This window comes from Schistocerca americana, chromosome 2 (genome assembly GCF_021461395.2).
Source record: "Schistocerca americana isolate TAMUIC-IGC-003095 chromosome 2, iqSchAmer2.1, whole genome shotgun sequence".
In the NCBI taxonomy this organism is placed as follows: domain Eukaryota; kingdom Metazoa; phylum Arthropoda; class Insecta; order Orthoptera; family Acrididae; genus Schistocerca; species Schistocerca americana.
Window position 1 is genome coordinate 491847469 of NC_060120.1, and position 24452 is coordinate 491871920.

Sequence of the window (24452 nt, forward strand, 5' to 3'; positions counted from 1 at the left end):
ATGGAAATTACCTTACAGGTTAATCAGTTTCTTCGGCACATGTACGGGGGCACTTTCAACTAAAATGGCGGACGATCCTGAAAACAACACGAAAACAGTTATAAGACTGCCAGTGTCCTGAAAACATTTAGGGAACTATCCTTATAATTATTTCAAGGCCACTAGGAGTAACTCATCAAATCTCTCGTTTTCTTTAACGGCAGTAAGATTAGGGAACTGGACCGTGTTTGTCAGAATGTGTCCCATCTGTAACTCGAGTTTCTTCTTAAATGCATCCCCATCAAGTCAGAAAGAAGTTGTTTCTCACGTTGCAGTGTCATGTTGTGGGCTGTGTACAGCCAAGTCCACTTAAAATACAAGATCTACGGTCCATTCTGGATGTTCTAGGTTTCGTTCCTGCATTCTTTTTTTCTTTCATAAATTCAACACTAGCGAGTTTTAAATCGAAAATCGTTCCTGGCATACCCCTTGACTTAACCAACGTACTCCGAAATAATATATAAAGTCTCCATACTCTTCGCTCACTTTCGTCGAAAACCGTTGCAACTGACATTGGAATAACGTATGCGACTTCAGAAATTTTGCTGTTGACACCACCAATTTCTTCACACGCTGCATACTAGCAAATTTAACGCTTAGTGCTTCTTGATGTACAGGAAAATGAGTGCTGTATGTCGATCGTTGAAATTTTTCAGCCGGCCGCGGTGGCCGTGCGGTTCTGGCGCTGCAGTCCGGAACCGCGGGACTGCTACGGTCGCAGGTTCGAATCCTGCCTCGGGCATGGTTGTGTGTGATGTCATTAGGTTAGTTAGGTTTAAGTAGTTCTAAGTTCTAGGGGACTTATGACCTAAGATGTTGAGTCCCATAGTGCTCAGAGGCATTTTTTGAAATTTTCCACTCTTTCATTGTCAACCAAATCTTTAAATTTTTTCTGCACGTTATTGTAGTATCGTTTCACAGAAAATTTGCCGTACCTGTCGCCTATGTGACTGCATAATTATCGAGAATTCTCATCTCTCTCTTCTGTTCTTCCCAATCATTTTTCACTGGCACTCCAATGTTTAAACTGAGATTTATGGGACAAAGCTTTTGAAATTATTCATTTAAGTTATGTAACATTTATTTTGTAATAATTTCAGTGTTGTTTAAATACTCCATGTTCATTTTATTACATCAAATAAAGCCTGCAGTATTTTACTTTTTATCACACAAAATCAAATATTTTTGTAGGTGTTTTAAACGGTACATATAAAGAGACTGACAAATTGTTAGAGAACCGAAGTTTACATTGTGAAAATTTATTTTATCTCTGTGGGAGATAAATTTTCACTTAAAACTAAATTACAGTATTTGAACTTGAAAATAGAAACTGTCCCAGGTAGAACAAAAAGAAAGTCTGCAAAACTGACGTTCACTGCTGGGATCTACATTTTCCTTTACTACCACTCAGAATAAATTTGATGTTAACTAACATTTTAAGTGTTTTAATGGAGATATAAGAAGGTGCCCAACACCATTGTCCTGAATTTCTTCTTCTGAATTATACTCTCGTTCGTCAGCAGGCTTGTGATCAGTAGCTATTAAATTGTCGTCTTTCACGTCTACTTCTTGATGTATACCACTGACTTGTTTCTCTGTTCGCTGATTACTAACTTCATCAAACTTAGGATCGTAAAAATTGACACATTCCTGCGAACACGTTTTGTCCAATACGAAGAAAACAGATACCGTGCGCGCGCAAAATGCCGTGGCCGTTAGATGCGCAGTCGGCTGGAGAAGCGTGGGCAGGGCGGCAGCAGTGGAGCGTCGGTCAGAGCGCTGCAGGGAAAACTCCGAGCGCTGCAGCGTAAGTGCCGTCTCAACTGAAACCTACCGTTCCATTTTTTTGAAAAATGTTCTCGAGAAGGAATAGAAAAAAAGTACTTAAATCAGTGAAACTTTTTATTATTTTTCAGTGTAGGCTCCTTGTAGATAAATGCATTTGGTCCAACGATGTTCCAGTGCCTTGATCCAAAAAAATGGTTCAAATGGCTCTGAGTACTATGGGACTTAACATCTGAGGTCATCAGTCCCCTAGAACTTAGAACTACTTAAACCTAACTAACCTAAGGACGAAACTTCGTGGCAGATTGAAACTGTGTGCCGACCGAGACTCGAACTCGGGACCTTTGCCTTTCGCGGGCAAGTGCTCTACCATCTGAGCTACCGAAGCACGACTCACGCCCGGTACTCACAGCTTTACTTCTGCCAGTATCTCGTCTCCTACCTTCCAAACTTTACAGAAGCTCTCCTGCGAACCTTGCAGAACTAGCACTCCTGAAAGAAAGGATATAGCGGAGACATGGCTTAGCCACAGCCTGGGGGATGTTTCCAGAATGAGGTCCCGAGTTCGAGTCTCGGTCGGGCACACAGTTTTAATCTGCCAGGAAGTTTCATATCAGCGCACACTCCGCTGCAGAGTGAAAATCTCATTCTGGAAACCTAAGGACATCACAAACATCCATGCCCGAGGCAGGATTCGAACCTGCGACCGTAGCAGTCGCGCGGTTCCGGACTACAGCGCCTAGAACCGCATGGCCACCGCGGCCGGCTGCCTTGATCCCATCTCAAAAATGAGTTTCCTCCAGGCATGCAAAGCAGTTGTCAATTCCAGCTATCAGTTCTTCGTTTTAAGTGAATCTTCGTCCACCAATAAAAATTTTCAGCTTTGGGAAGGGATGGAAGTCTGACGGAGCCGTATTAGGTGAATAAGGCGGGTGTGCAACAATTCATACCTTAGTTCGTGTAATTTTGCCATAGCGACGGCACATGTACGCGGGCGCGCATTGTCATGTGGCGGCACGCATCTTGCAGATAATTTTTTCATTTCTATTTCTTCAGTTAAAATGTGATATACCCTTTCAGATGACTTCTGACAAGCGTGAGCAATTTCACGCACTTTCAATGACCATTTTGTGCATTTTTGAAATGTTTCCTGAAGTAGTGACACATCATGGCCGACCACGGCGCGGATCATCATCTAAGCTCTCCCGACCAAATTTAAATTCATTTGTCCACTTAGCAACAGTTGAATACGAAGGAGCAGAGTCCCCCAGTGTATTCTGGAAATCGGCATGAATGTCCATTGCTTTCATACCTTTCTTTACGAAGTACTTAATCACTGAAATTTTCTGGCAGAATATCTCATTCTACTTACTCACTGCTCGAATCTCGATTTTTTCCCATCTTCACAAATCACTACGCGGGAACAACAACAGAGCAACGTCACCGCCACAGCTCTCTTCCAAGAGCACTGACTGTTCACTGTGGCATGTGTTTACAGGCAACGGTCCAATTAATATCATGTGAACAACTCGCTGCACTAGCGCTGACCTCTCATGGTGATTTCGAGAACTTTTCAAACCACCCTCGTATTAAGCGGGGCTCTTCCAAGCCCACACTTGCATGGTGACCATTCAAATTGATCTACTGTCACTTCTTCTTTCTTCTTTCGTTCGTATGTAGGGAGAATTCTACCGTAAATGCAGCGACTAATTTTCGCCTGGCTCGTTAACCATTTGTAACTTTCACAGAAGCGTCATGAGTGGTGCATTTTGAACAAAACCTACACATTTCTCTTGCAGCCAAGCAAAAATTTTCTTCTTTTGCTAAAACACAGCGGAGTTTACACAGTCTGTCCTCACTAACATGTGAAGACACAATTGCAGGAGATTTCTGAAATAGTGGTTTATTAAGTTTGTTGAGGAACGTAGGAAAAGTAAAGTCAGTAGCTTATGAAAAGGCATGGCCTCTGTACAAAAGAACTGCAATATCTTCACATATGGCCCGCATCTCCTGGTCGTGCGGTAGCGTTCTCGCTTCCCACGCCCGGGTTCCCGGGTTCGATTCCCGGCGGGGTCAGGGATTTTCTCTGCCTCGTGATGGCTGGGTGTCGTGTGATGTCCTTAGGTTGGTTAGGTTTAAGTAGTTCTAAGTTCTAGGGGACTGATGACCATAGATGTTAAGTCCCATAGTGCTCAGAGCCATTTGAACCATCTTCACGTATGTTGTTCCAAAATCCATAGCATTTCTCGTTTCACCAGCTATCAGTGGCCCTTCAAAATCACAAACTGTCGTCGAAAGAGTCTGTAGTTGCTGGAATAAGACGGTAGATAAGGAAGTTTTACACAATAACAATCTGGTAAAATACTCTCCTCTTTGCGTGCTATCATTTTCCAAAATCTCATTTGGATATCTGAAACCGTTTATGGAATATGAGCAGTGTTGTGAATATTTCACTATGGTGTTATCGTTGGCGCGGCGCGATCACAAATAAGTCTGTTACATCAGATAAGTTTTCTGGTGATTGGTGCAAATTCAATATGTTATCTAAATTTCATACACAACAACATATTATGTAATATGCATCAAACGCAAAATCATATCGACCTCTACTTCCCATTGCACACTTTTCCGAATATCGCGCCATGTCTTACTTTCACGTAAATATCACAATAACTATGACCGTTAACGAAATGATAGGAACATCATCATGAACCATACACATAAAGATATAAGTAAATCAAAAGCGAAATTTTTTAACGGAATAAAGTCGTTTGAGAAAGACTGCTGGGTGTACGCCTTGGTTCTGCCATCGCTGACCGGCCTAAAGGTGGGAAATACTTATCGGCCTCCCCTTCCGAACAAGCAAATGAACTCGCCCAGCACTTTGGACGAAAACCGCTCACTGAACACCAGCTATCGTATTCTGGGATAGCTATAGCTCACGAGGGGCGGTCTAGAGACCCCAACAAGTGTTTATGTATAATTTGTATACAAACATAATCTCTTCTGATACTGATTACAGTAAAATGATTAGCAAATATAGAGTTACTGAGAGCCACCTCTTACAGAAAGAGGTTTGCATTGGATACTTCATGTCTTACTTACCTTACGGCCTTTCCCATTCCATTCCATAAACCTACGCCATGGACTGTAATCTCATTTTCTTCCATTTGTAGTTTATGTAGCTGTCTGCGTGGTGTCCGCAGGAAACAAACGCGTTACGAAAACGTGGAGCCTGCGAATGAACGCCTAATTTGGACTGGAAGACCATCAAAACTTTTCTCGTCATCCAGGAGGGACTGAGTAGGTGGGGCTGAGCCACTGAGGAGGCAACGCGTTCTGTTTACGAGGCCAGTGAGTAATTCGCCCAGCAAAATTAGGCAGGTGGAATTGGACAGCTCGGGAAAGAAACAGGATTCCTCTTTCATTTCCGTGCGGATTTACTTCGTTTCTCTCGGATGACACCCTATTACCACGTTGAAAAACTCTGTAGAATCATAAACCAAAGGCCTAATTGGGAACAAACCACTACTTTAACATCCAGATAAACCTCCTCCTTCCTCTACGCCCATAGGAAATTCAGTGAAACTTTTGCTTCTAGAAGACTTTTAGTCAAAAGTGACTAGAGAAATGACAACGTCCCACCACTACAGCCAGCCATAATGATATGTCTCCAAATTTCGCTTGTCTGACGACGTTAGTACCTTACACTTTGAAATAACTTGAATGCTTCCAGACAAGCAACGTGACTTTGAGTTGTCTATCCAGTTTCTTAGCATACAATCCGCTCACTTACTCGCCTCATACATCAAATATTTGTAAATAATTGATTGCAACGGCTGTTTGTCTACCATAATGGTTGTAGCTGTACACATTTATTCTTTCTCTGCCCGTTTCGTTTTGATTTGATTGTGCCTTACAGCTAATGTTGCGTTGTGCTGTCAGTTACGTCACTTACTGTTGCGACACGAATGATAAGATACATTTCAGTTCTATTCCGGGAACTACCTAGAATTCAGAGGAGGAATTTTCATGAGGTGTTTAAGCATATGTGACACATAGTGTCAGTTTTACTGCCATAAACGCGTGGTACAACGTACAATGTAATGTATGTAGTGGGTGGACTATGAGATAAATGTTTTGACACACTCGTTTCGCAAGCTATAATTCCACAACGTAGTGTCACATGTTAATACTAGTATTTAAAAAGTTGTAATTATCAGTAGTTCGTGTAATTTGTATCACGTTCTTACGAAATGGTGATAACAGTAATTTCCTTTTAAAAATAACTTAGTTTCGTGACCGAAACACAACTGAACTCTGACGTTTTTACTCCTCACAAAATTTCATTTTACCCTTCAGGGGGTGATAACCCCCATATTGGGAATCATTGCGCTGCACAGAGCTCAGACCTGGGTACGCTCTTGTATGGAGTTGTTGAGTAGAGCAACAATGGGCATGAACAAGACAGACACAACAATACAAAAACAGAAGGCGAAGACCTGTGACTTCTATCTCAGATCACGTTTCTTACGTGATCTGGGCTTCTATTCACGTGTGGCTACCAATTCCTCGCAATATACCTTTGATCCAGTCTCAAGCGGCATTTAAGAAGAAGCACGAGCGACGTTTCTCACAATCCAACAGTGCAAGATATTCTCACATATATACTCTCTCCTTATTTTTCTTTCCTTCGTCTTCCCTTACGTCAGACTGCTTCTCCCATTTCATTTAACACTTTCCTTCTTGCCCTCGCAGCTCTATGTCTGTATCGTTTTGTCTGTCTTGTCTGGGAGAAATCAGTATCAAGCCTTTCTGCGGTTTTCGCAAGAGGTAGATCACGTGCCCGAGCTTGATTTCATCCTTTTCCTTCTTTCTCTCTCTCACTCATCGTCAACAACACTCCCAACACGGCGTTGGAAATACGGCAATAGTAGAAATAAAACAAGACGATGTTACAAAAAGTAAATTTTACATTATTTTGGCAGGTCAAGTAACTTGTATTTAATGCTGTACTACGCTTCCGAGAGACACAGGTAAATAACACTAGTTTTAAACATAATCACCCAGTCTCTCTAAACAACAGTTTGAGAACTTTCTGCTAATCGTTTAGTTTCTCGTCGACAGAAATCTGCTCCTTGGTCGCAGAGCCATTCCAGAAGCGCTGTGTGAACGAACGCCCTCATCGTTGAAAAATTTCTTTCCCCAAGGCGTTCTTTCAGCTTGCCGGAAAGACGGAAGTCGAACTGTGCATTATCTGGACGTCCTGATCAACATCACTCACGACTGTGCGGTATTCGTCAAATTGTCGGCATATTTTCACTACGGCTGAAGGTCTCATTACATTTGCTCCATATATAGTCAGAATTTCAAGGTGAATCTGTGTGCAATTTAGACTGTAAAATTACGTGAGCCTCACTGCCCCCTTTTTTAAAACTAATTTGTGTCTCATTTTATTCTGAGAAGCTCAGTAATGTATGTAAATACTCTAAATGTAAATTTGATTCAAAAAGTACTTGAAGTGCAGTAAAGCGCAGCTGGACAGCAACAAACTCTTTAGCGCGCAATCCCCGCAGCGATAGTAGTTGTGAATTTTTGCGTGTGGACTCTAAAAAGAAAAAGACAATTGATTTATATATAAAAAAAGAGAACAGTTAATCTGTACCTTGTGCAAAGAGTACGTGTTGCTAAGCCGTCGCTCAGAACGTATTGTTACATTTAATGAAAATTGATATTTCAGTGATAAAACCGAGTAAAGTATGTGTACGAGTTGCCAAACATTTATGTATACAAATTTTCTGGAAGTGAAGAATAGAAATATCTTGTTTTTGGAAAAGGAGGTGAACTTCATTGTCGTCGCCGTCTATCAATCGACAGAATTATGGTGCTGAACTCCCCTGACCAATTTTGATGTAGCAGGACGTGTAGTTTGAAGAAAGTTTGTGTGCTAAGCAATCTCCTTTTCTCACGAAAAGAAGATTGCTGTTTGATCTAATTTACTTACAACAACGGTCCCTTGGGTATGAAAAGCAACGAAAACTTGGGCTCAAAGCTATCCGCAATACGGCCAAGTAACTAAGAGAGTCGTATTTTAAACCTTAAAGAACAATAACTTCCTCCAAATTGTAATATGTCCCCAACTGGTGCAGAAGTGGATCATTCAAAGAGGCAGCAACCAAAATTCAGGTACTAGTTAACGACTTAAAGTAAAAATCTCAATCAAAAATCAATCTCTCTCTCTCTCTCTCTCTCTCCAAACACATATATAACTATCCATATTGTAAAAAAAATGTCATTTTATGAGACATTTTCCTCACAAGAATCTAACTGTCCCGCGTACTTCAGCTTTGGATACTTCTCCGGTTGTCGCGCCATTTCGCTGGCACAATGTGGTGCATCCGTATGTGGAATTTTGGAATTTATCCCAGAAAACTGTTGGGAAATTTTGGAAATTTGTAGTAAGTTCCTGTGGGACCAAACTGCTGAGGTCATCGGTCCCTAGGCTTACACACTACTTAAACTAACTTACACTAAGGACAACACACACACCCGTGCCCGAGGGAGGGCTCGAACCTCCGACGGGGGCAGCCGCACGAACCGTGGCAAGGCGCCCTACACCGCGCGGCTACACCGAGCGGCAGCTGTCGTGAGGTCCTTTGAGTAGGAGCATTACGCCGTCAGTTGTCCTGTTCTTGTGAGCAAAATGTTTTTTGGTCTGCCTTGATAACTCGAATGGGGAATCGAGCTGGAAGTTTTCATATTCCCTATCGCTTCAGCTCATAGTTTTTATCAGTCAGTAAAGTGGACAGTCCGCTGCAGTATATTGTTATAACTTATTACTTGTTACAGTCAGGATTAAGGTTTAATCCAGGCGAGTGCCTGTTTCGGACGTCAAGTGCCATCTTCGGACATTTTGAGCTTAGTTATAGCTTGATACGTCAGCTTTTATGCTGTGTATCGCTGTCTGAGGATTAAGACACGCCGACAAAGTTGATGTATCTAAATGCAACCAATCTGAAAACATATGAAGACAGCCCTTAATCAACTACATAAAATCGCAGATGTGACTTGAAAATTATAGTTTTCCAACAGTTAATGCTCTCTCTATAAACATTCTGTCGAGTTTGTGGTATGGACAGTAGAATCGAAATACGAATAAAATATTCTGGTTGTGATTCCAATATTCTAATGTTATTGTAAAGTATATTTCAAGAATTTCAATGAGTGATTATACACATATGCTCTAAAACAATAAAAGGACCGACGCACCACGAAGAAATTAACAGGATGGGACTGAAATGGGAAATTGTGATGTACATGCATAGACGATACAACGATTGCAATTTGAGAAAATACTGGATTATTTATTCAAGACAAACTGCTTCAAAAATTGACCAAGTCAGAAATGCGTTGGTCCACCTCTGTTCCATATACAAGCAGTTATTCGACTTGGCAGTGACTGATAGTGTTGTTGGAAGTCTGCCTGAGAGATATCGTGCCGAACTCTATGCAACTGGTCCATTAGGTCGTCAAAAACCCGTACTGCTTGGAATATCCTGCCTGTAATACTCCAAACGTTCTGGGAAGAATTCCGAGGACCTTGTTGGCTAAGGCAGTGTCTGGCAAGCACGAAGACAAGGAATAGAAACTTTCGCCGTGTGGGTGTGGATATTATCTTGCTGAAAGGTAATCTCAGGATGGCTTGTCATGATGGGCAGCAAAAGGGGATGTAGAATATCGTCTAGGCGGCACTGTGTTGTAAGGGTGCCGCGAATGTCAACCAAAGGAGTCCATTACTGATTGTCGGGTTGCATAGCGGGCGACAGTCTGGTTGGTGTCCCACCACTGTGCGAGGTGTATCCAGACACGACTTCCCTGGTCATCGGCGATCAGTTCGAAACGAGACTCAACACTTACAATTCTACTCCAGTCAATGAGATTTCAGGCCGAAGACGTTCCTAGAGACGTCTCGGACAACGCTGCGATACCAGTATGTCTGTCACTTGCCATACCGCCCCACAACTAGGAGTGATGATCTGGGATGCCGTTTTTTTTCCCCCATAGCGGAGCGCCTTTGGTTGTCATCCGCGCACCCTTGCAGCACAGCGGTATGTCGACGAAATTCTGCGCCCCGTTTTGTTGCCCTTCAAGGGAAGCCATCCTGGACTTACATTTCACCACGATAAGTCCTACCTGCACACGGCGAAAGTTTCTGCTGTTTGTCCCCGTGCTTGTCAAACCCCAACTTGGACAGCGAGGTCACCAGATCTGAGAACGACTGGAGCATTATGAGCAGGGCCCTCCATCCACCTCGGAATTATGAGGACCTAAAGCGCCAACTGGACAGGATTAGGTACAGCATCCCGCAGGAGGACATCCAAAACCTATCAATCAATGCCAAGTCAAATAACCTCTTGCATAAGGGCCAAAGACAGGCCAAGGCGTTATTGACTTCGTCAACTTGTGTAGCTGTTTCTCTTGAATAACCATCTAATTTTTCTGAAATATCACAACGACTGATTTCAGTGCCATTGGGATACTTCCTTCATGGTGCTTGATTTTTCTGCCCACCTCTGACAGTAGCACAGAGGGACTGAATTTCAACTTTTGCTTTCTCTTCTTTGATGCGATTAATTATATCTCGCTATAATCTGAGGCAACAGTTGTGTCTTGCATTTATGAGAACATTTTTATTTTTTTATTTCTATTTTTTATTTATTTTTTTATTTTTATTTTTTGCTTTAGCATAAACTGTTGAGTGCAACGGCCTTGCCGCAGTGGATAGACCGGTTCCCGTAAGATCACCGAAGTTAAGCGCTGTCGGGTGTGGTCGGCAGTTGGATGGGTGACCATCCAGGCCGCCATGTGCTGTTACCATTTTTCGGGGTGCACTCAGCCTCGTGATGCCAATTGAGAAGCTACTCGACCGATTAGTAGCGGCTTCGGTCAAGAATACCATCACAAAGACCGGGAGAGCGGTGTGCTGACCCCACGCCCCTCCTATCCGCATCCTCCACTCAGGATGACACGGCGGTCGGATGGTCCCGGTAGGCCACTCGTGGCCTGAAGACGGAGTGCTGTTTATAATAAAATGTTGAGTAGCATTATTATGAGGACTTGCTAGTACCCTTAAAAACTACCGAGCAGCAGCTGGGCATATGGGGAGTTGGTACATTCGGTACCGACAGGTCTCTACAGTTGCCTGTGCCTACAGAGCTCTCTACAGATGCTAAACAAAAGCTTAGCGGAGGAGTCACAGAGGCAACACAGCTGAACTGGTTTCGTCAGTCTTCGGTTGTGTTATTAATGGGACATAGGGGGAGCTTCGTTTTAGAATCTCTGTTTACCGGTATTTCACCAACGGCCGTGCGTGAAATTTTCACTGTTCTGCCCATCCAGTCACTGTCTTCAGCTGTCCTAAAGACAAAATTTCATAAACTGTGTCTCTTTCTTCATTACCAGTTTGCATTACTTTCTTTTCCATATGTTGATTTTATATTCTTATTGCCTTATCATAATTGATTTTGAGACGTGATTGAAAATATGAAGTACTGCGTTCTTCCATTACATATAGAAATAGGCGAAGAAATCGACTAGTGTACGATTACACTATTGGGTAATGACTCTCTTACTTGAGATTTACTGCAACTCACAGCACACAATGTAGTTTTCCAGACTATCTCGTGTAGATTTTATTTCTCGTAAATTCTTAATTCCTTAAAAATAAAATGTACAATATTTGCAATTACAGAGATATATCAATCTATCACAAGTTATTTCTCATATTTAAAAATTTGAAATTCATCACTGGACAGTCGACACATTGAAGTATACCAGTGATTAACAATATTATTTCTATTCTTTGTTATTTAATCACAGATTATGAATTTATGTTTCGTTAGCAAATTCAAACGTTATGTATGATGCGGCAGTTTTACACGCATCTCGTTGTTCATGATGTCATGTCTCCTATACTGTAGTAGATATGTCGTTGTCACCCCCAGAGCGACTGTTGCCTAACAGTAAGGGATATGTTTACCAAGTGTGGTTGAAATCGGTCCAGTGGTTTAGGAGGAGATGTGGAACATACACACATGCGTTTATCCATTTTTATAATACGTATGGATTGTGGAAAGTAATGGTCCCATAACACTCCCTTGGTATTCGGCCGAAATTACGTTTACGCCTGAGAATTTCTCTCCTTTGAGACTGGCATGCTCTGTCCTCTTTGCTAAAACTCTTCGGGCCTATCATACAGCTGGTCTGATATTCCCAAAGTTCATGTTTCGTTCATTAGGCGGCAGTGCAGAACCATATCGAACGCCCTCCGAAAGTCAGGGAACACGGTATCCGCCTGGGCGCCTGTACGTGCTGCTTTCTGGAGCTTGTGGACGAAGACAGCAAGCAGGGTTTCACACGACGGTTGTTTTCGGAACCCATGTTGATTTCTACGTAGCAGATTTTTCGGTAATGTCATGACAAGTGAGCATAAAGCAAGTTCCAAAATTCTACACCGGACTGACGTCAGAGATAATAGATCTACTGCCTTGTACGCCTCTTCGACGATCCTTCTTGAAAACGGAAATGATAGGCTCTTTTTTGCTATCAGTAGGAACGCTTCGCTCCGCAGCGACTTATCGTACACTGCCACTGGAAGAGGAGCTGACTCTTTCGCGTAGACTGTGTAGAATGGTATTTAACGTAAGAAAAAACTGCTTAGGATTTTCTGTCAAGTCAGTGGATAGAGTTTACTTCCGAGTTCGTTGAATGCTTCCCGCGTGGCTCTTCTTATGATAACGTTTGGCTACGTTTAATTTACAGAGAAGCTCTCTTTACTTTCATAAAATTTTTCTTACATGGCTGGGGAAACACGCTATCGATTTGATGTGGAACAAGTCATTTTACACGACGTGTGTACATGTTAGTTTTAACATTAAATAACATACTATTTTTCGACGTGTACATGCATGTGTTACTTTGCAACGACATTAAGTTTTTTTAACAGTTTACCCGTTTTTAAATAAAAATTCGTGTATGGAATAGAAGATGTTGTCCAGAAGAAATGATTGTAGGTTAATTTTGAAATTTGCTTTGGTATTTTGAAATTGAATGTTTTTGTGCAAATGATCAAACATTTTTGGTGATGCATATTGAACTTCTTTCTGAGCCACCGACAGGTTTAAAAATGTCATTTTTCTTCTAGTGTTGTAGTCGTGTAATATCGCTATTGTTGTCAAATTTACAGAACAGCGTAGCACAGAATTTTCTTTCTTGGAGCCGTTGTAATAGAAAAGCAATACATTGTTGTTTAAAAAAAGTGTGGCAGATTTACTTCTCTTTTTACGCGATACTCTACATCCATATATTTTTGATAACAATCTCAAAAAACTACTTGTTCTTTATACAGTGCTGCAGATTTTATTTATATCTTTATGTACCGTAAGTATTAAAAATATGTGGCCCATACTTGTCCGAACGCTTATTAGCGTGTCATGTATAAATAAAAAAGATGAACTAAATTGGTCTAGAACTTTTCGAGTTACTTAATAACAACGTTACCCCTGCAAAAATTTGAACTACATCGGCAAGAACTTATCGGGATTTCTGGTAACAACATTAAACACCGACTTGTTTTTATGTAGAAGTATACATTACAAGAATATGCTGTTATTTGGTTGATTCTTGTTGGAATTTGATTTGGCGTCTGCATAAGGGTTCATCATCGCAAGGCAAACACAACACGATACGACTGTGTAGTTCCAATGTCTTGAAGAAGTACGTGCTTTTGATTAGATTAGATTAGTACTTGTTCCATAGATCATGAATACGACACTTCGTAATGATGTGGAACGTGTCAGGTTAATAAAAGGTGTCTATACAATATATTACACTACACAAAATATTACATGACACTTAATATTTTTAATTTTTTTGTGGGAGTGGGTAAATTACCCACTTACTATATCCAAAAATTCATCTAATGAGTAGAAGGAGTTGCCATTAAGAAAGTCTTTTAATTTCCTTTTAAATGCTATATGGCTATCTGTCAGACTTTTGATGCTATTAGGTAAGTGACCAAAGACTTTTCTGGCAGCATAATTTTCCCCCTTCTGAGCCAAAGTTAGATTTAACCTTGAGTAGTGAAGATCATCCTTTCTCCTAGTGTTGTAGCCATGTACACTGCTATTACTTTTGAATCCCTTCGGATTGTTAATAACAAATTTAATAAGTGAATATATATATATATATATATATATATATATATATATATATATATATATATATATATATATTGTGAGGCTACAGCGAAGATCCCTAGCTCTTTAAATAAGTGTCTGCAGGATGATCTTGGATGAGCGCCAGCAATTATTCTGATTACACGGTTTTGTGCAATGAACACTCTTTTACTCAATGAGGAGCTACCCCAGAATATGATGCCATAAGAAAGCAGAGAATGAAAATAGGCGTGGTAAGCTAATGTACTGAGCTGTGTATCGCCAAAATTTGCAATGACCCTAATAACATAAGTAGGTGAACTCAAACGTTTCAGCAGATCTTCAGTGTGTTTTTTTTTTTTTTTCATTTCAACCCCTCATCAATGCATACACCTAGAAATTTTGAATATTCTACCTTAGCTACCGATTTCTGATCGAAGTCTATATTTATTAATGGTGTCTTTCCATTTACTGTGTGGAACTGTATATACTGTGTTTTGTCAAAGTTTAATGAGAGCCCATTTGCAGAGAACCACTTAACGATTTTCTGAAAAACATCGTTTACAATTTCATCAGTTAATTCTTGTCTGTTGGATGTGATAGCTATACTTGTATCATCGGCAAAAAGTACCAGCTTTGCATCTTCTTAGTACACTAAAATTAAGTGTCTTACTGAATCGTTGCAGAAGAAATAAACAAATGCGGTTTGTGCGACGGCGTTTATTAAACACAGTTTCACGGAATTAAAGTAGTTTGCTCAATGATAGCGGTACTCATTCGCGCAGGTGATCCAAATTTTGACCATGAGACGGGACAGTTTTACTATCACGGAAAGCTAATGGACAAGTAAGCCCAGTTTCTTTAACAGTCAAATATCAAAAAGTGTTCCAGGCCTGAATAGTTTAGTATCTTGCTTTTTTGTCTACGAATAGTTCTTTAGTAATGTGATGTCGGCAAATCAAGAAATTAATTTTAAGCTATGATCTCCTCTCTCAAAGTACTTAGCCTGAAATGTGATGCTGTGATATTTACCTAATGTATATTCAAGACACAAAAATTTTAAAAGTTTGTGATATGTGTGGAAATTACGATTTTCCGTGACTGGCTTTCATCTGATACTCTGCAGTGTTCTCCCATGAAACCAGATCAGTTGCATACCGTCTCCCAGAACGATTATTTTTGTTCCATTCCAAGACTATGTCATTGCTTAGCTTCAACACTTTTCAGGCGGGAACAGCTAACAATGTTTGTCAACGAGATAAACACAACTACGAAAGAGCAATTTTAGCTCACACGCTCGTCTAGCAGTACTGGTGCCCATATAGCTTATAAAAACGTTCAAACGTGTGTGAATTCCCAAGGGACCAAACTGCTGAGGTCATCGGTCACTAGTCTTACACACCACTTAAGCTAACTTTTGCCAAGAACAACACAGACACCCAAGCCCGAGGGAGGAACCGAACCTCCGGCGGGAGGGGCCGCGCAGTCCGTGACATGGCGCCTCAAAACAACGCGGCACATAGCCTATCACTGACATACAAATGACAGCGATTCTATTTTCTACTTAGCTCGCGCAATTTTTTCCACTATCCCAAGATGCATTTTAGGTAAGGAAACCTCTCTAGGCCACTTCGTGTCACACTATACGGCGTAAAATGAATAACCAAAAAGTCTCTCTCTGTATCCAAAGAAAGAACTATGAAAAGTTTAATGATGATGACTTAATAATTTCTATGTTTAGTAGATTTGGGCATTACGTTCTACATTCCCATTTTCTTATTTTCATATAATTTCCATATACTTTTTTTTAGTTGTTCTTTAACTGAAATTTTATAATGGATGTCCCGGGAGGAATGGACGACCAGATCACTGCACATATAACACAACTCCGACACAGGAAGGATGAGATAGGTAATCAACCGTGTCATTTTCACAGGAACCACCCAAGCATCTGCCTTAATCGATGTGTGGAAGCCACGGGAAACCTAAATTTGGATGGTTGGACGGGGATTTCAGCTGTCGCCCTGCCGAATGCGGACCCAGTCTCGTAACCACTCTGCCATCTCAATCATTGATAAGAGACACGGGCAAAGAAGCGAAAAGTATGCGTGAGATATCGCGGGAGGACTGGTCAGCATTCGGCGATGTGACAAGAACTATCGTTCATGTGAAGCAAGCATGGGCTCCAAAATGCATACCTTAAGAGCTATGAGCACTTCATCTTCGATAGTGTGAAACAAATCTCTTCTACTGCACGCTCGTTGTTTTATATATTTTGTGAGGAGTTAGTATGGACCAAAATAAGAAAAAATTTTCGAGTAAACATGGGCTCTGAAATGAACACGTTAAGAGATTGGAGCACTTCTTCCGTATAAGAGATGTGTTTCACAATAGCGAAGATGAACAAGTCCTCGTAGCTCTTATGGCAAGTGCTTCAGAGCCCATGTTTACTAGACATTGTTGCTTCGAATGGTCGTTCCTGTCATAGCTAATTCTGAAGGTAAAGTATCTGGTAACACTTGAACTCGAATACAAAGTGATTAACTAAGTGTTGACTTCTCTCAGGCTAATCGGTAGAGCCTATGCTTACTTCCTCGATAACAGCGTCTAAGATGAACCCGCGAAAACGTCTCAGCGAGTGTTAATCTCAAAACAATAAGATTCGTGCTATGGCGCTAATGAATCCCGCGGAAAATAAGCCTGGCAAAACACATTTCACACAAAAGTCTTCTCATGACTTCGCATAAAGAGTCAGCTGGTGTCAAACCTTGTGGACACGGGTATTACCCAAGCGTTCCTACTACTCCGATACACCTCTCGCTAAATGTCGCCATCTGAGAGTCTCAAGCAAAATTCATATTGCTGGAACGAGGTGCTCTACTGATCCTCACGTAAACTACGCATATCTAAAAATTAATTACAAAAAACTACGGCCCCAAGAAAAATAATCAATTGTTTCTGACACATGATATCTTACTTCAAGCAGTTTATTATTATTCAAACGCAAATCTTTCGAAGTTAGTAAAAGTAGTAATGCCGCAAACTATATTTAATTTTCATCTTTATCTTTAGAGTACTAAGTGCAGTAATCGTCTCTGATTATCATTTCCGTCGCAGTATACAACGCCGAGAAAGAGAGTTAGAGAGTGGAGGCTAGACTTGCTATTGTCTCTTCACAAACTCGGCAGCGAATTCTCTTTGTAAAATTGTGAAGCAAACACTTGCTCCATTTTATTACAGTTTTGCTACTTGCTTCATTTATCACTGGGAGTTGATTTACAATGTTTCTACACAAAATGCACGCCCCTGCAATAGGAAAGGAAAACAAGCTACAGAAGAAGGTAGAAACCCTGATCTGTAAATCACCGAGTCGAAATTTATTAATGAAACTCGTTCTGAGACCTCTGAATGTAGAATACAAGTATCGGTACTGTTGTTGCTAAGATTATAGGGCAGGAAACTTCAAGAGTTGGAATTACGGATAAAAACTAGAAAAAAAATGCCCAGTCAATATGAGCTCTAAAATGCTTATTTTAATGGCTATTAGCACTTGTTCAGTGGAAGAGATGTGTTTCACGGTAACGAAGGTGAACAGTTATTCGTAGCACTTTGAAGCCCTCGTTTACTAGACTTTTTTTCTTGTTTTGATCCATAATACCTTTTTCAGAAATATGGAAAGCAAACAGCTAGCAACAGAAGAGATGTGGTTTACAGTACCGAAGATGAAAAAGTGCATTTTAGAGCCATGATAGGCAAATATTTTTTTCTTGTTTTGGCGCGTACCACTGCCTCAGAAAGTTGCCTATCCTACAATGTTAGCAACAACGGATGTCTAAGAAAGATTTTCACTTATAACTTTTGGGTCGGTCGTTTACAGAACAGGGTTCCTTACCTAAAATTGATGTATTTATACGTCTTCATCACCCCTGAAAGCTTTTAACACCATCACGGAATCACCTTACATATATAATTCTGGACTTTTTGTATTCCGTGCCAAACATCAACAAGCCTCGTATCACGGCATTTAGCCTTTTCACGAGCGGCAGTCAAATGAAAGCGAGACAAATGGAAAAAAGTAAGTAGGTTGTTTATTATTTCAAAAGTAATCGTCGCAACTCATTATTTATCTCACTGTAAGACGAGATGGTCAATGTTTGCGGTTACCTACGGAACCATTACTGTGCCCAGGCATGCACCTCTTCTTCTGAAGCAAATCGACAGCGGCGCCATATGTTGCCAAGATTGTTTCGGCTACGCTGCAGAAATTTCCCTGGAATTCCCTTACACGTCCTCCATACAGATCCGATCTCTCCCCATGCGATTTCCATGTTTTTGGAGATGTGGATTGAAACATGTTATAGACTTACATGTATAGTCTGGCGATACACTTGATACCGATACAGGGACGCCCCCTTAAGCAAATAGTGTGTGATACTTCTCGTAAACTGCCCCAACAGCACTGAATACTGAAGCTGCTCCGCTGATGTGAGTGTCAAAGCTCACAGACAACTAAAGATCCCGCAGATACATCAAGTTCAACCATGAGCAGACGCTTGGAACGCCAGTTTTAGCTGCAAGTTCTGATGTCGATGTCGTTGTTATCTTCATTCTACATAATGGTCTGATGCAGTTCTTCACGCTAGTCTATCCTGTCCATGTCTCTTCATCTGTCAGAATAACTACTGCAACCAACATCCCTTTGAACCTACTGACTACAGTCACTCTCAGTACCCTAAAAAAAGTGGCTCATCAGTCCCCTAGACTTAGAACTACTTAAACTTAACCAACCTAAGGACATCACACACATCCATGCCCGAGGCAGGATTCGAACCTGCGACCGTAGCAGGAACGCGGTTCTAGACTGAAGCGCCTAGAACCGCTCGGTCACAGAGGCCGGCTCGGTATCCTCTAAAATTTTTATTCGCCATACTTCCCTCCATTACAAAATTAACAAACGCTCTCCGGTCCAGAATGTACCCTATCACACGATCCCTTCTTTTATTTAGGTTACACCATAAATTCCTATTTCCCCTAATTCAGTTGACCTCCTCCTCATTAATAATTCTAATTACCCATCTAACCTACAGCATTTTTCTGAAGTAGCACATTTCAAAGGTTTCTAATCTCTTCATGCCTGATTTGTTTATCGTACATGCCCCTCTTCTGCACAAGGCTGCAGATACCTCGAAAAGGACTTCATAAATTTAAACTTATATTCGATATTAACAAATTTCTCCTTTCAGAAACGCTTTTCCATTCCGTTCAGCTGCTCTTCGAAGCCCTTTTCTGTCTTTGACAGAATGGCAGTGTGTAGGCAAACAATGTCTTCTCCTTGAATTTTAGTCTCCTTTTCAAATTTCTCCTCCACTTTCTTTACTCGTTACTTAATGTACATATTAAATAATGTAAGGTATATGGATGAATTCTGTCTTACTCCTTTGTCAACTACTGCTTCCCTTTCGTATTGCCGGCCGGTGTGGCCGAGCGGTTCTAGGTGTTGCAGTCTGGAACCGCGTGACCGCTACGGTCGCAGGTTCGAATCCTGCCTTGGGCATGGATGTGTGTGATGTCCTTAGGTTAGTTAGGTTTAAGTAGTTCTAAGTTCTACGGGGACTGATGACCTCAGATGTTAAGTCTCATAGTGCTCAGAGCCATTTTGAACCCTTTCGTATTCTTCGGTTCTTAGCACTTCACTCTGGCTGCTGTACAAGTTCTGAGTAGCCTTACAATCAGAGTATTTTATCCGTGCTATTTTGAAAATTTCAAGGAATCTGTTCCCATGTACAGTGCCTAAAACGTTTTTTACTTTACAAATACTATAAACGTAGGCTTTCCTTCCTTTATCTTCTCTACTAAGACAAATCGTATGTGTTACGGAACCCGAGTTGTATGTTCTCCCACAAGGTCGGCTTCTACCACTTTTTCTAAACATCTGTATATAACGCGTATTTGTATTTTGCAGTCATGCGCTGTTAATTAGCTTTCTTTGGAACTAAAATTATTTCATTGCTCTTGAAATCTGCGGGTATTTCGCCTGTATGTGCACAGCAAGTGGAATAGTTTTGCCGTGGCTGGCTCTCCCAAGGATCTCAGCTATTTTGAAGGAATGTCGTCTACTCCAGGTCCTTTGTTTTGATTAGGTCTTTCAGTGCGGTTAATTAACCTCTAACGCTAGGAAAGATGCTCAGCCGCCATGTGTAGGAAAAACAGTTGCTAACAGGCACTTACGAGATATATATCCATTGGAAACGAGTAATGGCTGAACACCAACCTACTCCAATAATTGATTACGTGTGTATACAAACAAGGTCTGGCACGAACAAGGCTGTAACAGCTCTATGTACGATATAAAGTGGATAAAAGTAATTTTCATAAAATTATGTTGTACAGAAATTACATAAAATAAAGTAATAGAACTAATAATACAAATGGTAATTATAAAATTTGTGACAGAATAATATGTTGTTGTTGTTGTGGTCTTCAGTCCTGAGACAGGTTTGATACAGCTCTCCATCCTACCCTATCCTGTGTAAGCTTCTTCATCTCCCAGTACTTACTGCAACCTACATCCTTCTTAATTTGCTTAGTGTATTTATCTCTTGGTCTCCCTCTACGATTTTTACCCTCCACTCCCTTCTTTTTGTCAAATTGTGCCACAAACTCCTCTTCTCCCAAATTCTATTCAATACCTCCTCATTAGTTACGTGATCCACCCATCTAATCTTCAGCATTCTTCTGTAGCACTACATTTCGAATACTTCTATTCTCTTCTTGTCTAAACTAGTTATCGTCCATGTTTCACTTCCATACATGACTACACTCCATACAAATACTTTCAGAAACGACTTCCTGACACTTAAATCTATACTCGGTGTTAACAAATTTCTCTTCTTCAGAAACGCTTTCCTTCCCATTGCCAGTCTACATTTTATATCCTCTCTACTTCGACCATCATCAGTTATTTTGCTCCCCAAATAGCAAAACTCCTTTACTACTTTAAGTGTCTCATTTCCTAATCTTATTCCGCCAGCATCACCCGACTTAATTCGACTACATTCCATAATATAAAAAATATAAAAAATAAAATTTTGTATATTTTGCATTTCAGGACACCTGAGAGCATTCCAAGCGAGGGGAGGGGAAGCAACATTTTCTAGGATGGAAATCTGCTCCGACAACTTGTTCTCCATGAACTGCAGGACAATGCACTGCCAGTGGATGTCACAGGCAATGGGAGCGGCCGCGGAGAAAAGCGGCCATCCGGCGTACCAGCCGTTGCACGAACTTAGAATTCCTGTCGTGGACCACGCGTCTTCGTCACCACCGGCCGCCAGGAGTTTCCCGTCCGTTGAGGACGAGGAAGCGCGCCACGGTCCCCTGAATGACTTCACTGGAGGAGCCTCACCTGCCAACAGTGAAATCCGCGCCACCTTCTCCATATTCCGCGAGACAGTACCAACAAACGAAGCCAGCCTCTCAGTGCGTTCACCTTGCAAAATGCCAGTGGACACAAGCTCAGATAACATCGTTCCACAAGAGGACCTCTCCTTTCAGAACACAATAGATCATAAGAGGGAGCCACCTTCCAGTCTCTATGGAGGACATGTTAGCCATCAGTTTTTCGGACTTTCTGTGCAGCCACGCCCACTGTCTAAGACCATGGCCGGCGACGTTTCAGATATTTCTCCAGAATGCGAGAAGCCAACTGAGCCGCCTATGCCTAAAGGCAACAATGATGTCCTCAGAGACACAGACTCGGACTCAGAACTTGACGATTCTGACGACGGCGATGGTGACGGCGGCGGCACCCCTGTGCAGCCATCCAACCAGGAACGGCCAGGCTCACCCATCCGACGTCCAACCTATACTCATCTGTCGGACGTTTCTAATGATTCAGTAGATGATGCAGGTGGAAAAAAACAACCAGCAGCTTCATACCCTAATCCCAAGACGTGGAAACCGATCGGGACTGCACATGGACAACCCTTACCTAATTTCAGCTATTTTTTTGCAAATCATCCCCGCCATACAAATGACACGCCCAGTACCGTTTCTACTGCAGTACTTGAAGAGTACGTTTTCAAGGTATTGACCCAGACACTGCCGAAAACCAAGTTATCGAAACTCTTGTCGAGATTGCAAGCTCGACTGAACGACAATACTCCAAATATTAAATCGGGAAAGGCTTTCGTCCGTGAGCTTCACAGCTCCAACGGCGCACAGCCATCTGTCTCTCAAAAGTTCGGAAACATCAGTGAAGACAGAGGCCAATCCGTGACCAGAGAAGTAACTCGCGATGAACAGCACCTCAGAAGTCTCAACGACGAACATGAAATCGTAGATCATTCTCATGATGACGAGGAGAACGCGGCAGGATCACAGGAGGAAAAGCACCAGGCACCTGAGCAATCGTCACCGCCTGAGGAGCAACAGTTCCAGCAGAATGCCATCATCCAGCTACACGTCGACCAGATGCAGCCTGGAAAGCCTCGAGCGATGTATTCGCTACCAGAAAAGCCTCCGGCAATGGGCGCTGAGGCTTGCACACCTGCTGTGCACAATTCTCCCAAGCCGGCAGAGGAATTAGTGTTACCAACTCATTTCAATGAAGTAGGTGTGCAGTCAGCTGCATTATCAGAAGAGGCAGTCGTACAACTCCCACCACAGTCTCCCATGGAGCTCTGTTCACCTCAACCATTCTCCCATGTCCAGCACAGCAACACAGAAGAATCAGCTGAAAATGGATCAGGGCCTGTGGTACCATCAGCGGAGCTAGTCTCAGGACTCCCTGCACAGCTGTCATCTTCCTCACATGATCATCCCATGGAGCCGATTTTTGTGACTGAACCATCTGCGTTGTTCCCGGAACCTGTACCACAACACTCACCCCTATTGGAATCAGAGTCCATGCCGGGGACATCCCGAAGCGTGGTAGCGTTCTTCTCCCGCCAGGCCCCTGCACAGCAGGATGTGGGTGAAGAACATGTCAGGGCCTTCGAGAGGAAGAGCAGAGAACCATGGGACCACAAAGGTCTTCTCCGTTTTATTGCTCTCAATGCTTTTACCTTGCCTCATCACGTGTGGATTGAACGTGAAGAGGGGCAGCCAAGGCGGAGTATGCGCATTGCCATGAAGAAACAAGTCAAAACATGTGCCCTACGTGAGAGACTGTCTTGAAATTCAGCATCAGATCAGAGAAGTGGCTGATGCTGAACTAGCATTGGCGCAGAAATCGCCAGTCATATCTTTGTCTGTAGCGTATTACCGAGATAATATGTGTGTTTTGATATCAAATAATGCCAAAGAATGTAAACATGTGTTCAGATAGCTGATGTATTTACACTTAACGTTTCTAATTTAGTGGTAGACAGGTAAATGTGTAATAGCCACAATATATGGGATGATCTGTGTGAATTAATTTTGTCACTGTTGGTTTCTAGATTTATACTGTAGCAGTTGCAGTTGTTTTCTCAGCTGCTAATTTGGAAAAAAGGAAGAAGACTTAAACGTATCACGCTTTTCATAATGTAATACACCACAGGTTATTACATTTTTAAAATGTATTGCAATTTTCTTGAGGTATATATATGTGTCAATACTTATGTACAGTATTGTGTTTGATGCTATAATAATAAATATTTGTATGTTGTAAAATTCTTTTGTAATCACGTTCCCTCATTATACTCTTGTCCAGCGTAACTGTTCAGTGATCTTCTCTTCGGAAACAGTGATCCGGTGTCATCTCAGTTGTGAGGTACTCCCACTCTACTGGAGCAGGCGTGGCAACTGATTTTGGTGTGATGGACATTTCTTTCAATCAAACATATGGTATATAATGTCTGTACAGCTTCCAGTCATCTCTTTCAAACACAACATATATCAGAGGATTTGCTAGTCTCAAAGTTTCTCCTCCTTTTCAGTTTCTATGACAGATTACCTTCCGTCTTTGTCACCTACCTGTGGAATATTTGGGGATATTGCAGATCTATGTATCTTTTCTGCTGGTATCCCTGATTTTCCAAATTGTGGCTAACTTGCTGCTGTTTTATAGCCTGTGGACAGAAAGCTTCTAGTGCACAGGTACCAGGGTTCTAGGTTTCCTTGAAAATGATCTCTGGTAGGTGACCCTAACTCTTTATTTTGTGGCATGTTTCGGTAATTGAGGAGTGTGTTTTATCTGTTGAATACTTTGACAATAAACTATTGCTTGTTGGAACATACCTACACAATTTGATAAAATTGAAATCCAACCCATCTCTCCTACTGAAGTTAGGAAAATAACAAATTCACTCAAAAGTAAAAGCTCACGTGGAACTGATGGCATTTCCAACAGAGTACAAAAAGCTTGTTCGCAACAGATAAGTAGGATTCTCAGCCACATACGTAGTAGCTCACTGAAACAGGGCATTTTTC

The 24452-nt window shown here is 41.6% G+C and overlaps 1 protein-coding gene across 1 annotated transcript in view; it reads left to right on the forward strand.

Annotated features, from left to right (window-relative positions):
• Positions 1 to 23572, forward strand: part of LOC124595992 — a 35805-nt gene extending 12233 nt beyond the window's left edge. Inside the window, exon 2 of the mRNA XM_047134939.1 lies at positions 21148 to 23572. Within this exon, the coding sequence (XP_046990895.1) occupies positions 21198 to 23216 (2019 nt within the window). The 5' untranslated portion in view covers positions 21148 to 21197 and the 3' untranslated portion in view covers positions 23217 to 23572. The remainder of the gene's footprint in view (positions 1 to 21147) is intronic.
• Positions 23573 to 24452: the final 880 nt, after the last annotated feature.